Below are 14,285 nucleotides of genomic sequence, written 5' to 3'. Positions count from 1 at the left end.
TACTGTGACTAGAGTACTATAGATACCATTCAAATAAGATTGCTAAAAGGGAAAAACGAAGGATGAGAACCACTGTGGTCTTTCTTGTGCCCAGGTATCCATCTGTGTTTTCCCATCTGTCCCCTTTCCATGTAACATCATGATTACCAAGCCTCCATCTGAGAAGTAGGTTTAATAAAGTTAAAACATAATTCCATAGAAGTGCATTACTCATGCCCTGGGAGCTGATACACCACAACTGTACACTAATCACAAAAGTAGCTAGTAAAGAAAGGGGCATAGACATGTAGTAAATAAGACAGTATAGGATTTATGTTTAGGTCAGGAAGTGCTCTCAGAGAGCAACTACTGAGTGCCTACAGAATCAAAAAGCTTCTGACATGCAGGTGTAGGTGACAGGTATAAAATCATAATGCTTAATAACAAACATTAATTTCTGTACTTTGTAAAAGCTTTGTATCATTCTATATGGATGTAAGGTAGGCACTTGTGGCTTATGTTTCAGTTCACTGATTTGTTTAAAGAGCTAACAGACCTCAAATATTAGGGGGTCGTGTTAGCAGTATTTGGAGCTCTGTAGATTGACAGAGCATACTGTGTAACGTATGCAAAGTCCAGGTGTCCTTTGAAATGAGGAGAAAAAACTACTGTTGTGGCAGATTGGTTAGACTGCTGAAAGCTATGCTTGTAAGAACAAAGAGCACAATGGGAAGGGGCAGAAGAAACTGCCTGGGACAGCTGACAGCTCATGTCACAGCAAACTGTATCAGTGCTTACATAAGCTGCTTCAACAGCTGCTCCGTACCTCAAATGGATCTTACTTCAAGTCACCTGACAGCTTACCTAAACAGTAATAGAACCTTGTAGAACATGGAGTCTGAGTTGCATTTCCAGCCCAAATTTATTAAGGTCGATTCACGTTAGCTTGTGCTAATGTTCTCATCTCCTCATGCTTGATTTTTGAACGACTTAGGGTAACTCTAGTCCCTTTAACTCATAAAATTTTTATTGTCTTTATTGCGTAATGCAGATTATCTCTGTTTTCTCGTACTGCAATAGACTTTGCTTTGAAGTCTTACTCTTAAGCCCCTGAGAGGGTGGGAACATAATCCTTGCAAAAGAGGTGTCTCTTCATGGAGAAACTGTTCGGTGAAGCATGCTGGAACTGCAGCTTTCAGACCTGGAGTGGATTTGTGAGTTTAGTTGATCACAAGATAAATTTCACCCATCACTTCAGCTAGTGGTCTTCCAGCTGACTGAGTAGAATCATAAACTAAAGCATAAACAAGTGTTTGTCCATGTACAGAGAACTTGGAGCTACCTCCCCAAGGCCCTTCATAGTTCTATCACAAGACAATACTCCTGACCCACAGACTCTCTAATGACAAAGATGATGAGCTAGGACATAATTCTTCCATTCCTGTGGCCAGTAACAGTCTGTCTTCATAAAGCCTAGGTGGACCTGAGACTGCATTTCCCATCTACAATTCCTATATTCAGAAGAAAGAGGGAAAGATGTAAGGGGGGCATAAGAACAGGCAACATTTGGCTAACTGCCTTCAGAAATCAGGCAAGAGAGAAAATGCTTTTATTTTACTTAATGTTCTACTGCAGCAACAAATACAATTATAAAAAATGCAGCTTCTAAAAGTGGTGGAAACTGTTAGCATTAATCCTTCATATTTGCCAAGCCTTTTCTTCCTGCTATGTATATGATTATTTAATTTAAGTATTTCCTCAGTGAGTTGTAACTGTTAGTATTTTTCCAACCATCATGCTACAGGGGAGGAGGCAGAAAATAACTGCAGCTCAGTGGCTCCTTATCATATAATCAAGAACACTTTACCTCAAGTGTGTTTCCGTTCTGTACACAGAAGAAAAAAAGGTGATTTACATGAAATCACATGACATTATCAAAGTGCTGTACAATGCAGTTTGTATGCAGTAACATTGCAAAGACAAGTATTCCCATCTTCACTGGCCACACCACCAGATAAGAGTTATTGTGGTTATCTAGTTTTTTTCTAAATCACTTCAAGTATACTCAACAGGCATCCATACATCATTCCATGTTTTATTTAAGGTAAATATTGCAACCTCTAGATCATGTTCTTTTTTCTCATGGAATATTTTACAGCGACAGTTTAGCAGTAAGTGCAGAAATGATGGCTGACTGTACACTTATAGCACATACACACGTGGTCCCCTTAATTATACAGACTATGCAAAATGTACTTCTTAGCACAGCATACCACTTCCTTTGGAAATTACTTTTCAGACATTTAAAAAAAAGTACAAGAAGATAGCTTATACAGATTTCCTGCAAAAAGGAACAGAATGCTTAAAAGACTGTAAAGCCAAACAAAGTATTAGGTACATATATATGCCAAATGATCTATTTAAAGATTACTGGTTTTTGGAATGATGTTAAGTTTTACAAAATGGTTCCTAAAACCTATTACAATGGAATAGGAGCCAGACAGGCCAAAAAATGCCCTTCTGAAAGCTCAACAAACAGAGTTGCATGGTTCAAATATCCTCCTCTAAATTCATTTACAAGAAGAAAATTTCAGCAGTTGCAGAAATAACGGGAAAAAACCATGGGTTTAAAGATGTAAATTTAGTTTGGGGCTTTTCGTGTGTGAATTACAATTAATGTCAGGGCAGATCTGGTTGTTCTGGTCTACTTCATTCGTTGATGCAACACAGCAGCTAAATATGTATTGCACTAAACATACAGAAAATTTGAAATTACAGGCTTTTAAACTTAAAGGGTTTTTCTCCAAATTTCTTGAAATACTGGAGACAGAGCTTTTCTGATCTATCAATTTTTTATTGAGCACTTTATATACATACAATTACATGTTAATAAATAGAGGCCTGATTTACTCCCACAAAGTGTAATGTTAGTCTGGTTAGTCTGCAGAGTGAGTACTCTAGTGAAAGAATACAAGTAGGAAAGTTTATAATAAAATTAAGCACTTAGGCCAAACAGTCAAGAAGTCCCTTTTGCTCATATTAAACCAGCTGTCTGGCAACATCTTTTCCATTTAGGTCTGATTTCCTCCCACCCTGTATCAGAGGCTGACACTTTGCATATGCATTAACACATAATGTCTCAGTTTCTTCTTTTGTACTTCTGCAGCTTCTGACAGTTTAAAACTTTGTTTTCATACCACATGAAAGGAAACTTCTTGAGATACACATTTTAACCAGAGAAGCTTGGCTGTTCTGATCTATATCAGCAAAAGAAAAAGCTGCTTCAGCATCCAATTAGTCAGTCTTCAGAAGATGAATATCAAACATGCAGGGGACTAACCAGAAGAAGTACAGTTCAAACAATCAGGAAAGTAGGGGAAAAGCACTCACTCAGGAAATTAATTTATTCAGCTTAAAAGGTGTTTCTTCCCAAGGAACTGGACTTTCCTTTCAAAGGCAGTGGATCGAATAGGAGTATTGAGTTCATAAAATGGGTTCATTGCAAACTGGGGAAAGAAGAAAAACACATCAGTAAGCACAATGCCCAGCCCTGGAAAATATCACTTCAGGTGACATCGACTACTAGCTTTCAGCCTATTTAGTGCCACTAAGAGCACAGAACTCCTAAACAGTCCCTGCTTTCCAGGCCCTTGCATTCTCCCCATACATGTGCAGAGCCATCCCCTAGCACCAGCTCCTCAGAACAAATCCATCACACCAGTGGAAATTAGGATCGTCTGAGTGCCCACAGGAGGCTGAGATGGTGATGCTTCCCATGACTGTTTGCCATGACCCCATCTAGTGGAAGTACCACCAGGATTTGAGAACAAGGGCTATGTGTTCTGAGAGCAAAGCTACCAGGCTCTGTAGAACAGTCCTTTCATTATCATCATTAATGACATAAAACTATCACAAAACGCATCACAAGAAGTTGCCCCACAACTTCTCTGTTGCCCAGAGAAGCTGTTGATGCCTCACCCCTGGAGTTTTTCAAGGCCAGGCTGGATGGGGCTTTGAGCAATCTGGTCTAGTGGAAGGTGTCTCTGCCCATGGCAGGGGAGTTGGAACTAGATGGTCTTTAAGGTCCCTTCCTACCCAAACCATTCTAATCTATTCTAGAAAAAATCACTGGACTAAAGTGAAGAATTCTAAAATCACCGTTTATAACAATTTTGAAAAATCTATTTTGTTTAATGGAAAATACAGCCTTTGTGTCACATGTTACCAGCTCTGGCTGATGTGGCCTGCATGGGTGCTTACACAGGGTCCCAAGAGAAAATATGCTAATACAGCCATGCCTGAGCATGTACAGCAGAACATGCTTAAAAGTACTGCAGCAAGACCATAAAAAATGAGTTCTTACCTTTATATACAACTCATATACATCAGTAAAGAAGTTCTTAATTCCATCTTCTTGCCTTACATCATGAAGCATTAAAAATCTCATATGTACAGTAATTAAGGAGAATAAAACTTTTAAAAAAAGACATGTAACATATCCTGAGATAAGCATTTACACCTAATTTGGCATATAGCTAAAATGTTTAGCTGCACATGAAATAGCAGTTACTCACAGGAGGAAGCATTTAAAGAAGTAATTGAAGCAATGAAATTTGGAAAGCATTACCTTTCTATTTTAACATCCCCCTATCTGAAAATAATCACCTCTCTATCCAAGGTTGCTCTTTTTAAAATGATGTCATTCTGAATGTGGATGATGCTCTCTGCACCTCTGCCACATACCCCTGAAGTTCAAATGACATTCAATGTTACTTGCTGTGTGTAACAAATGGTTCACAACAAACAGTTCTAGGACTACCTGCACATAGTATCAAGCCTTGGCACTGCATGTTCACCGTTGGAGTCACTGACACCAGGCATGTTCACTGCCACTTCTCTAGCACGGTCGAAGGGGTGGGAACAGAGAAGAGAATCATAAAAGCTTGCTCAGAGCCTCTCATACCTCTTTACTGCATGTGAGCTCCTCATTTCATTATGCTATTTTAACTCCTACAAAGGTAAAACTCCACCTTTCCAATTGTTCCCAGTTTTAAACAGCTGCAGTGCCTTCCAGCATAGTTCTTCGTGAAGCTCCTGACTGACAATAATAGTGAATAGCCAGAGAAATCTGTGCCAAACTCATTCTAACTTACCTCTTTCTGCCAAAAGGCTTTTCTTACAAAAATATGAGAAGAGATAATAGGGAAGGATATGTCCAGCTGTGACGAAAGCAGAAACAAACCATTCATTAAACTTGTCCACAGTCTTCAAATACATGTTGTTAGAAAGCCACATGTTCTCATCTACCAGGTCAAGAGCAGCATGGGCAATGAACTGGTTGAGATGGCGATGATCATCCTAATGCATTTCCAGAAGACAGTAGATTAGTAATTCAGTGAAAAAAATGAAATATAAACAATAATTTGTTCAAGTTGCTATGGAACCAGTGTTCAAGTTACATAATGTTACATATAGCCTGCTTTTCTGTCACATGTGCCATTCTGTAAATGAAACTAGTATATGTTGCCATGGTATTTGGTTTCAAGGGAGAAAAGAGGTCATAATAAAAAGATCATGACAAAACTAGTCTTGAGAGCAACAGAATCAGCAAAGCCTGTATTTATATCTCAGGAATGAACTCAAGCATGAATTCTTTTGTTTACTGATGGGCAAACTCCCACCGCTAACTTATTCCACAGCAGAGGCTCTCATATGTCTTTCTCTCTTCTTTGCAGATACCTGTTTTTGTGATATTCACAACAATGTAGCATTTTTTGGACTACAACGTTTCTGTCAAATTTGGCAGAAATTGACCCATAGGTTACATTTTGTAAAAGCTGGGGAACGGATGGAGAAAGCAGAGATACAGACGACAGGTATGCTGATAAAATCACCTAAAGATTCTGTTTTTCTCATGTTGTTTACCTAGAAACAGGATTGTTTTATTTCGTTTGGGGTCTTCTTTTTTCTAAAACCTAGTGCAGAAAAACATCATGGAACTATTATTAAATACATGCCTGCAGATGTAAATTACATCTCTTCCTATAATAAACATGAGAGTGATCACAGTGTTTGGCCCATATACTTTGTAGACAATCTAGAGGACCAGAGGACATCTGCCAAGAAGAGATACGGACAAAACCGCACTGGAAGCTTTTATTAGACTGGAAAATAAATAGTCTTGCACTATTTTCCATAACAACAGGATGCTGTTACTGCTACTCTCACCTCCCAGTTTCTCTCTCAAACCAGCTTTTACACATCCTCACACAAAGTCTAGTCCAAGTAGCCTTATTTATGATCTTTTATGGGACATCAGTTCAAAATACAGATGATGCCATGCAGTTCCAGTCAGTGACAGCACATACTTCCATTTTTGGATACACTCACAGATCCACATACTTTTATTTTGAAGTCTGCTTTTTCTCTTATGTAATACCACTTACGGATAGATTTATTCTTTTTTCACTCTTAACACTATTTATTGAGTAGTCTTACATTTCTCACATTTTCAAAGTCTTTATTTATCAATATAAGTTTTAAACTTTCCTACTTAAAAGTGAGTATGACTAATGAAGATGATTAAAAAATTAGGTATTTTATAGCATAAAAAAATAAAGGAATGGATAGAGCTTTCAATTTTATGTTCCTTACTTTACCTTATTATTGTATATGAATACCTTAAAAGTAAGTGGCATTAAACAATGAACAGCTATTATAAAACCTCTACACACTAAGAGAAATTACCAAAGCAAAACTAAGATACATATTCTATAACATACAGCAGGGAATGTTTAAGGAAGCTGTGTTTTGTGAAGAACTAGTATAATCTGGCAAAGACTTTTTAAGAGACTTCGGAAATCCAGAGTTCTACTCCCTATGAAAAAGATTCTGTTTAAAAAAACTTGAAAACGGTAGATAGTACTTTTAACAACATGCTGGTCATGCTTCTAATACACTGTAAAATTATAAAAGAATTACAGGAGTCTCACAGGGGGAAAAAACACACCTTCGACTCTACTTTTCCCGGAGGCAGAAATTCCATTTCAAATATGGGATTATCATGATGACCAACTATCACGAAGTAGAAACTTCCAGACATTCTTCAAAACAGTGCTCCTTATAAGAAAAAGACATGCTGATGAGTCTATATACAAACTCTTAATCCATGTAGAAGAGCTCCTAAAAATCAGTCAACGTGCTCCCATTCATATTTACCAGAGGCTAAAGAAAGATGAACATTAAGGTATGCACATCAAGAGGATGGAGCCGAGCTCTTGGTGGTGCCAGCCACCAGGGTAAGAGGCAACGGGCAGAAACTGATGTCCAGGAAGTTCCACCTGGACACGAGGAAGACCTCTGCTGTGCGTGTGACCGAGCACTGGAACAGACTGCCCAGAGAAGCTGGAGTTATTCCAGAACCGTGTGGACACAATCCTGTGTCCTGCGCTCCAGGATGACCCTGCTTGGGCAGGCTGGGCCATCTAGATGCCTGTGGTCCCTCCCAAGCTGACCGATTCTGTGATTCTGGGGGAGCCGGAGAATATCCTTGGGAAGTGGACCTGGAAGTGAACCTAGGTACCTAAACCAATTCCTGCCCTGCTCACCGATGATTTACCCCGTGGGAGCCGCCAGTCACCACAGCGATCCCAGGCCGTATCGCACCCGCCTCCATGGAACCTCCTCGCCTGTCTCTCCCCGGGCCCTGCTCACAGGAGCACAAAGGGGACGGGCGGCAGGCGGCGGGCGCCTCCTCCCTCGCACACGGCGGCCGAGGGACAACCCCACGGCTCCATTCCCGGACACTCCACAGATAACCGGAAAGGCCGAACCATCCCGCCGCCCGCCGGCGTCCCCGGGGGAAGGGCCGGACTCCGCGGGGCCGCCGTCCCCGGGCGGGCCCTCGGCACAAGGGGGAGAGGGAGGCGGGGAAGGAGAAGGAGCCCAGCCCGTAGGGTCCCGCGCGGGGCCGCCGCCTACCCTGCACCGCGCCCCGTCCGCCGCCTGCCCGCGGCCCCCGGAAGCGCCGCGCCCGCCCCATCCGGCGCCGCCGTGACGCCTCAGCGGCCGCCGCAGCCGCGCCCGGAGCGGCCCTGCCTTGCCTTGCCCTGCCCTGCCGAGCCCGGCCCCGAGCCCGGCCTCGCTCCCCGGCCCTGCTCCCGGCCCCGGCGCTCTCCCCGTGGGTAGCGGGAGGCTGCCCCGGGAAAGCCCGAGCGGGCTGAGGGGAGGTGGGGGCGCCGAGAGCGCTCGGTGTCTCGCGAGCTGTGGGTCGAGCTGCGAGTTAATAATGCCCCTTTTTGTTTCGGTGTTGTAGGGCAGGATGGCTTCGGTTGAAAGGGAGACATTGTCCCAAGAGGAGCTCCGGAAAAGGCTGTATCAGACTTTTAAGAGCCGAGGCGTACTGGACACACTTAAGGTGTGCTTTATTTTCAGCAGGTGCTCCCTGTGATCCGCTGTACTGCTTTAACATTGAGAGCCTTGACAGCCATGCCGAGTACTCTTCCCCTCAAAGTACTATTTTCGCCACAGCCTAGTTAGTATTCGGGGTGTGTGTGGGGGGTGTGTTGTGTTTGGGGTTTTTCTCCCCCCCCCCATATACAAGGTTCTCCCTAAACGGAGTGGCTTTTCATTATGCCTTGGCCTCGGAGTCTTTTTCAGGAAGGTTAAAAGCCTGTATTAGGTCTTTGAAAATATCCATGTTTGAAAAAAAAAAAAAAACTCAAGCAGGGGAGAGAACAATAAATTAGAATATAAAATAGGAAGGGATCTCTTAGGTCACTGGCTGTGTTTATTGCCTACGATAAGTAAACATGCTATATGAAGAATACTTCTAAAATACTACAATTCTGTTTTAAAACTACTTCATCTGTTTTGTCCCTGTCTGCTCGTTCAGGAGAATGTATTGGGGAAAAAACTCAAGATCAATATTTCAAAAATATCATCGATAATCCTATAGCCAAGAATTTATTGTTCTGGACGATTTGTTTCTGTGTTACTCATTTCCATACCAAGCTTGTAATGCTCGAACCATTTCTTGTTTAATTTAACGAATATTCTGTCAGGTGACTTCTGGTTTAAGTCAATTTTCCTGCTTTGTTTTAGTTGTCTGGAAAGTTATTTCTGCATTCCTTTTCTGTACTAGGGATGGGGATTTAGCCCTGTGCTTACCACCTGCACTTTGCCACAAGATGTATAAGAGGTTTCTGTTCTTGGTTGTTTTTGAGACAACATCAGCTCTGTTGAAGTTGGTTGAAACTGGACAAGTTCAGAAATTAATAAGGAAAACAGTTTTTTTCAGTTGTGTTCAAGAGTTGAATTCAGTGATCCTTTCCAGTTCAGATTACTCTGTAGTTCTGTTGTCAGCCTAATTTTTCTTGAAAACCATGCTAAAATATCAGGCTAGTCTGATGATCCAGCTTTGTTAAGTTTCAGTAAGTATTTTGTTGCATTTTGGTAAAACACTGCCTCTTTATTCAGTTGTGTCACTGTTGCATACCTGTTGTTGAAAGCTTAGAACACTATTTGTGTCATGATCTTTTCCTGTAAGTGGTTTGTATAAACAATTTATATAACTGTATAATGAAAACAATTATTTCTTCCTTTTATGGAGGGGAGATCTTCTGATTTTAGGTTACTTTTTTCTCTGTTGTAACTCATAGAATGCAAATAAATAATTTTAAAATGCCATTTAATTATTATTAGTGACTGTAGGTCTTTTTGGTTAGTACTCTTTTGCTTCCGTATAAAATAAATGATAGTAAAGACATTGAATTTTTTGTTTATTTTGACATCTACTTTTGTGATGGCATGAGCAGCTTCTTGATATGAGACTCAAAAGAGGACCAGTGAGGGTTCCAAGAACACCTGAAATGGATGCCACATCAGGAAGGCTTTATTTAAGCCAAAGGGAAGGAAAACAGGAAAGCAATGATCTGAAAATTAAGCTGGGGGTCCTAGAGTGGTGTTTATGTGAGCTCTTGCCTGGGAACTTCTTTTCAGTCCTGTTTTTGATACATTTGAGGGAAAGTCAGGGTTCACTGTATCCACCACTAGAGGGTTTTGAAGAAAGGCATGGTGTCTAGCTTTTGCCAAAATTAGTCTGCCCTATTGCGTTCTGTAGTAAACTGAGGCTCCCTGTGGATTTTGAAAAATTAAAACTCTCATGGAATCACATGTAAACTGGTAATACAATGGTTTTTTCTGTATCAGACACAGCTCCGAAACCAGCTAATCCATGAACTAATGCACCCAATTTTGAGTGGAGAACTTCAGCCACGGATGGTTCCAAGTGAAGACAGTTCACTTTTGACCACTGCTTCCAACAGTTTGGTGGCAGATCATCTAGAGAGATGTGGCTACGAGTATTCACTTTCTGTTTTCTTTCCAGAAAGTGGATTAGAGAAGAAGAAGGTAAGTTCAGTATTTTGCCTATTCCCCGATGTCTCTTTGCTCTCTGGGGCTTGTCATATTCTAACAATTGAAAAAATCCTTTTTTGTGATACAGAACACAAAGATAAGTACAGCCTCTGAGCACCTCCACAAAACATTCCATCATTCAGGGTCATTTTCATGAATACTTTAAACTGGCAATAAGCTAATGATGCTGTTCTGGAAAGGTGCAGCCACAATCTGTGTGGCAGAGCTCTTGAGAACTGAACCTGATGAAAGGTCATTTGGCCATTCTGTTCCCTGAAAATGTGGTTCCTGGTCAGTTCAAGCTGTTGTAACTACAAAGTGTAGCTGAAAAGGGCAGTCCTTCCCCTCCCTTCCCTTTGCTTCTCTCTAAGTGTGTGATAGGGTGAAGTTGTTTCTAACTGAAAATGAATTTTTTGACCTGGTGAGTAGTTAATCATCATTTGGATTAGTGAGCTCATCTGATTAGTATAATAAGAAAAGAGACAAGGAAAGTAGCAAGGACATGTTGGGGTAGGGAGGGAACAAAACACTCTTTTCACGGCTTCAGCTGATGATGAAGCTACATGCTGGCTGCCCTATGTCTGAAGTAGTGAAGATAAGTAAATGCAGAACAGCAGGCTTCTGGAAATGATTTTACAGGCAGTAAATTGATCTTTTGCAAATGGAAAAAACATTTACAACTGTGAAACAGTGCTGTTTGCATACTTGAAATTATTTTAAATTAGTTAACCTTTTCCAAATGATCTTTATTTTCCCCAAAGCTGTGGACTATGCAAGATCTTCTTCAATTGATGAGGATCAATCCAAAATCCAGTCTTTACAAATCCCTGGTAAAGTTATTTTGATTTTGAAAATAAGCTTAAATTACAGTGGTGATGAAAATAGACTGGCTAAAACTTTTTTTCTTTCTTACAGACTTCAGGAACTCGGAAGGAAAATAAAGGTACAAAATGTTTACATGTGTGATACAGAAAAGGATAATTGTGTTAGCTTCATTTTTGTTAAGATGTGAGCAATAAAAAATCAGATTTCTTGAGTGTGTGTGGGTATGGAGTAATCTGGATTTAGTCGGATTTTGAAACTTGCAGTACACCAGGATGATGAATGTTGTATTTCAGGATTATCCATCTCGTATTTGTGGTGTGGATTAACTGTTAACATTCACTTACAAAATAAATTACTTGTACATTAGAAATATGAGAAAAATCTGTAATCAGGTGTTAAATATAATGCTCTTTGGAAGCTTTTCATGCTAACTTTGGAAAACTCAGGTTTTGGGTTGCCTTTATAACATTGTATTAGCTTGCAGAATATACTTCAAAAGTTACAGATTTAATTGACTTTCCATTGTATTGTGTAAGAAATAATTCTTATATCTACAAGACGAAACCTAACTATACTGTATTACCTAAAGGAGCTTGATCTTCAAAAACCCTTCTTGCCTATAGGCCTCCTAGTTAAGTACTAACAATCTTCACTCTCAACTGATCCTGGGAGTCAAGAGACATGGATGGGAGGAAAAGTTCCAAAAGTACAGCTTTTGCTGACTGAGATGGACTGCATTATGCTTATAATAAAACCGTAATTGTTCACAAGAATTGATTTTTACAGAAATACTTGTTCTTTCTGTAAATCAGATAGGTTTTCTTGTACACTGAAAATTGCTTTGTTAATTACAGGCTCAAATTCCATTTTGGTATGAAATCAGAACTAACTTATCTGTTGGATCTTGCTAGGTTTCCTTATGCAAATTTTAATCGGACTTACAGAGCATCATCTAAATAGGGAAACTCTTAACACAGAAACTCAGACCACCTCAGTGCCTCCTTTCAGAGAATCTCTTGGTAAGTGCAGGCAAGTCTCCCCATGTATTTTCATACTGGTGTATGGTATAGCTTTATATAGATTTTGTATGAATGATGTTATTTCATTACTTACTCAAATGCAGCCTAAAGTTATAATGAGGAAAGGTCATGTCTGTCACTAGTACATGGAATTTTAAAATTTTCTTAAAATAAAGCAAAATCAGGATAGGAGTTTTTTTTAAAATCATTTGTGTGTTTTCTTAGGCATTTAGCTAAGACCTTTGACAAATGGACTGTAACGTTATTTGTTGAAATATGTTCTGGAGAACAGAATTGTAAATGCATGGTCTCTTTGAGCAAGTTAGGCATAGACTGGGAGTTCTTGAATTTATAATATGCATGCTGTTATTAATATATTAATACAAAAAAGCTAAAAGTTGCATACAAAAGGAAATTCTTGTCCGCCCATGGTAAAAGAGGGTGAATGAGTATGTAATACCACAAATAGTGCCTAAACAGCCAAGTGCCTTCTCCTAGGTATATGTGGTGTTTATGTTTATATATGTATATATAAAGCAGATAAATGGCATTTCTGTGCTGCCTCTGCTTTTGTGCCGCACAAGTCTTTCTAGGATAGTGCTGCTTGGATAAGCTGAAGAATGTCCTGCAGAGAGAGAGGTTCCTGCAGCCTTTGGTAAGGTAACTGCAGTGAGTGTTTTTAAATTATGGTGGATGTGTTGTTTTTTATAGCTGAGAAGCTTCAGCTGATTGATGAGCAGTTTGCAGACTCTTATCCTCAGCATCAGAAATTTGAATCTTTAGAAGTAAAACTTAATGAATATAGAAAAGAAATAGAGAAGCAGCTTCAAGAAGAAATGCGTCAAAAGGTATAACTCTGGTTTATGAATCTGAGGGAGACGTTTATTAATTTTGACTTTACATGTTGCAAACTTTTAATACTTAAGGTAAATTGAAAGAAAAGATCTAATCCTTAGTTACAACAAGCACAAAAGGCTAAGTTAATCCAATATCTCTTGTTAATTTGATGATATAACATGTATGTTTGCCATCCCCCTTTCTTGTTAAATGTGCACAGAATGTTAAGCTTTTTATTCTGATGTTAATTTGTAGCACAACATTTACTTACTCTGATTGTCTTAATTTGGTAAATTTTGTCTGCTCTTTGATTATTTTGTTTTATGGAGAAATGTTTATACCACAATTTTAATTTTCCTTCCCAGTTAAGATTTTGATGCTTGAATTTCAATATGATGCATAGCCTCTGCAAGGTATGAGTTACTGTTGTGTAGCTTGACAGACAGTTAATTTTTAATACTGATGAGAATTTGCATTCTATTTCAAAGCATTGCACAGAAACACTAAAGTCATAACAGACAGTATTATGAATAATTTTTGATTTTTTTCTTCCTATAATTGAAGACAGCTCTTCTAGAGAATTTTCCTTCATTTTAGAGATAAGATTAGAATTTTGTCACATAATCCTCTGATAATCCTTATGTCTGAAAAATGGAGCAGAGGGAATATACTGCATTTCATTTAAATACATATTTTTTTCTTCCCCATAAATTTCTGTCAAGATCATCAGTTTTTTTGGATAGAAAAAAAATAAATCAACTGCGTTTCACATTTCAATATATTTTTTCACTAATTTCTGTCAAGATCAGTAGTTTATTGGTATATAAAAATGATAATCTGATAATCAGAATTCTTCCACACACTTTAAAAGGCACTCAGCTGATATAAACTGTTTGAAGAACTCAGTGTAGTCACCATTTTTTCAGTCAGACGGGTAGAAGGATGGAGTGTTAAAACTTTCTTTTACCTTCATTCTTCATTTAGTCTTTATTCCCCAACTGGCTCTGTCTTTTTTGGTATGTAAAGCATGTTAATTTGTGTGTTGTGAAGTTTGTATCAGTTTAAGCAAACCAGCTGTAACAAAGGAGATGGGAATCTTAACCAGATGTAAATCTCTTCTAAATTCAGTTAGCTTTACATGAATTACTTAGCAACATGATGGGAATTACTGTACGACATTTCTAATCAAATTTGTATATATACAAGTAA

The 14,285-nt window shown here is 39.2% G+C and overlaps 2 protein-coding genes across 8 annotated transcripts in view; one reads left to right on the top strand and one right to left on the bottom strand.

Moving 5' to 3' along the window:
• Nucleotides 1-2,058: 2,058 nt before the first annotated feature.
• LOC121673227 (trafficking protein particle complex subunit 2) lies at nucleotides 2,059-8,017 on the bottom strand. 4 transcript variants are annotated; one of them, XM_042046352.1, is made up of 6 exons: nucleotides 7,587-7,850; nucleotides 6,989-7,098; nucleotides 5,193-5,337; nucleotides 4,343-4,428; nucleotides 3,370-3,485; nucleotides 2,059-3,236 (listed from the first exon to the last, which is right to left on the bottom strand). In XM_042046352.1, the coding sequence occupies exons 2-5, from the start codon at nucleotides 7,079-7,081 to the stop codon at nucleotides 3,387-3,389; spliced, it is 423 nt and encodes a 140-aa protein (XP_041902286.1). In that variant the 5' UTR covers nucleotides 7,082-7,098; nucleotides 7,587-7,850; the 3' UTR covers nucleotides 2,059-3,236; nucleotides 3,370-3,386. The 4 variants fall into 4 exon arrangements, with proteins under 4 accessions (XP_041902286.1, XP_041902287.1, XP_041902289.1 ...); XM_042046353.1 differs by lacking the exon at nucleotides 7,587-7,850 and adding an exon at nucleotides 7,960-8,017 and having other exon boundaries at nucleotides 2,059-3,485; XM_042046355.1 differs by having other exon boundaries at nucleotides 2,059-3,485; nucleotides 7,598-7,844.
• Nucleotides 7,462-14,285, top strand: part of LOC121673223 (oral-facial-digital syndrome 1 protein-like) — a 40,592-nt gene continuing 33,768 nt past the window's right edge. For 3 of the 4 annotated variants that reach the window (XM_042046339.1, XM_042046337.1, XM_042046340.1), the window contains exons 1-7: nucleotides 8,057-8,158; nucleotides 8,294-8,395; nucleotides 10,189-10,389; nucleotides 11,157-11,225; nucleotides 11,311-11,338; nucleotides 12,132-12,239; nucleotides 12,951-13,087. In XM_042046339.1, coding sequence (XP_041902273.1) covers nucleotides 8,300-8,395; nucleotides 10,189-10,389; nucleotides 11,157-11,225; nucleotides 11,311-11,338; nucleotides 12,132-12,239; nucleotides 12,951-13,087 — 639 coding nt within the window. In that variant the 5' untranslated portion in view covers nucleotides 8,057-8,158; nucleotides 8,294-8,299. Of the gene's footprint in view, nucleotides 7,558-8,056; nucleotides 8,159-8,293; nucleotides 8,396-10,188; nucleotides 10,390-11,156; nucleotides 11,226-11,310; nucleotides 11,339-12,131; nucleotides 12,240-12,950; nucleotides 13,088-14,285 lie in introns of those variants that run through there. The other variant, XM_042046338.1, reaches the window with a different exon arrangement.

This window comes from Corvus kubaryi, unplaced genomic scaffold, assembly GCF_017639235.1.
Source record: "Corvus kubaryi isolate FWS band 111438036 unplaced genomic scaffold, C.kubaryi_AGA036_p1.0 65286, whole genome shotgun sequence".
NCBI lineage: Eukaryota > Metazoa > Chordata > Aves > Passeriformes > Corvidae > Corvus > Corvus kubaryi.
This window is presented reverse-complemented; position numbering and strand designations above follow the sequence as displayed.

Excerpts from the sequence above, each read along its gene's own strand:
- LOC121673227 (XM_042046353.1), bottom strand. The coding sequence starts at position 7,081 with ATGTCTGGAAGTTTCTACTTCGTGATAGTTGGTCATCATGATAATCCC. Across the intron at positions 4,429-5,192 it reads TGCTTTCGTCACAGCTGGAC|ATATGAGATTTTTAATGCTT; the intron begins ATATCCTTCCCT and ends TAATTACTGTAC. Across the intron at positions 3,486-4,342 it reads TATATGAGTTGTATATAAAG|TTTGCAATGAACCCATTTTA; the intron begins GTAAGAACTCAT and ends TTCTTTCCCCAG.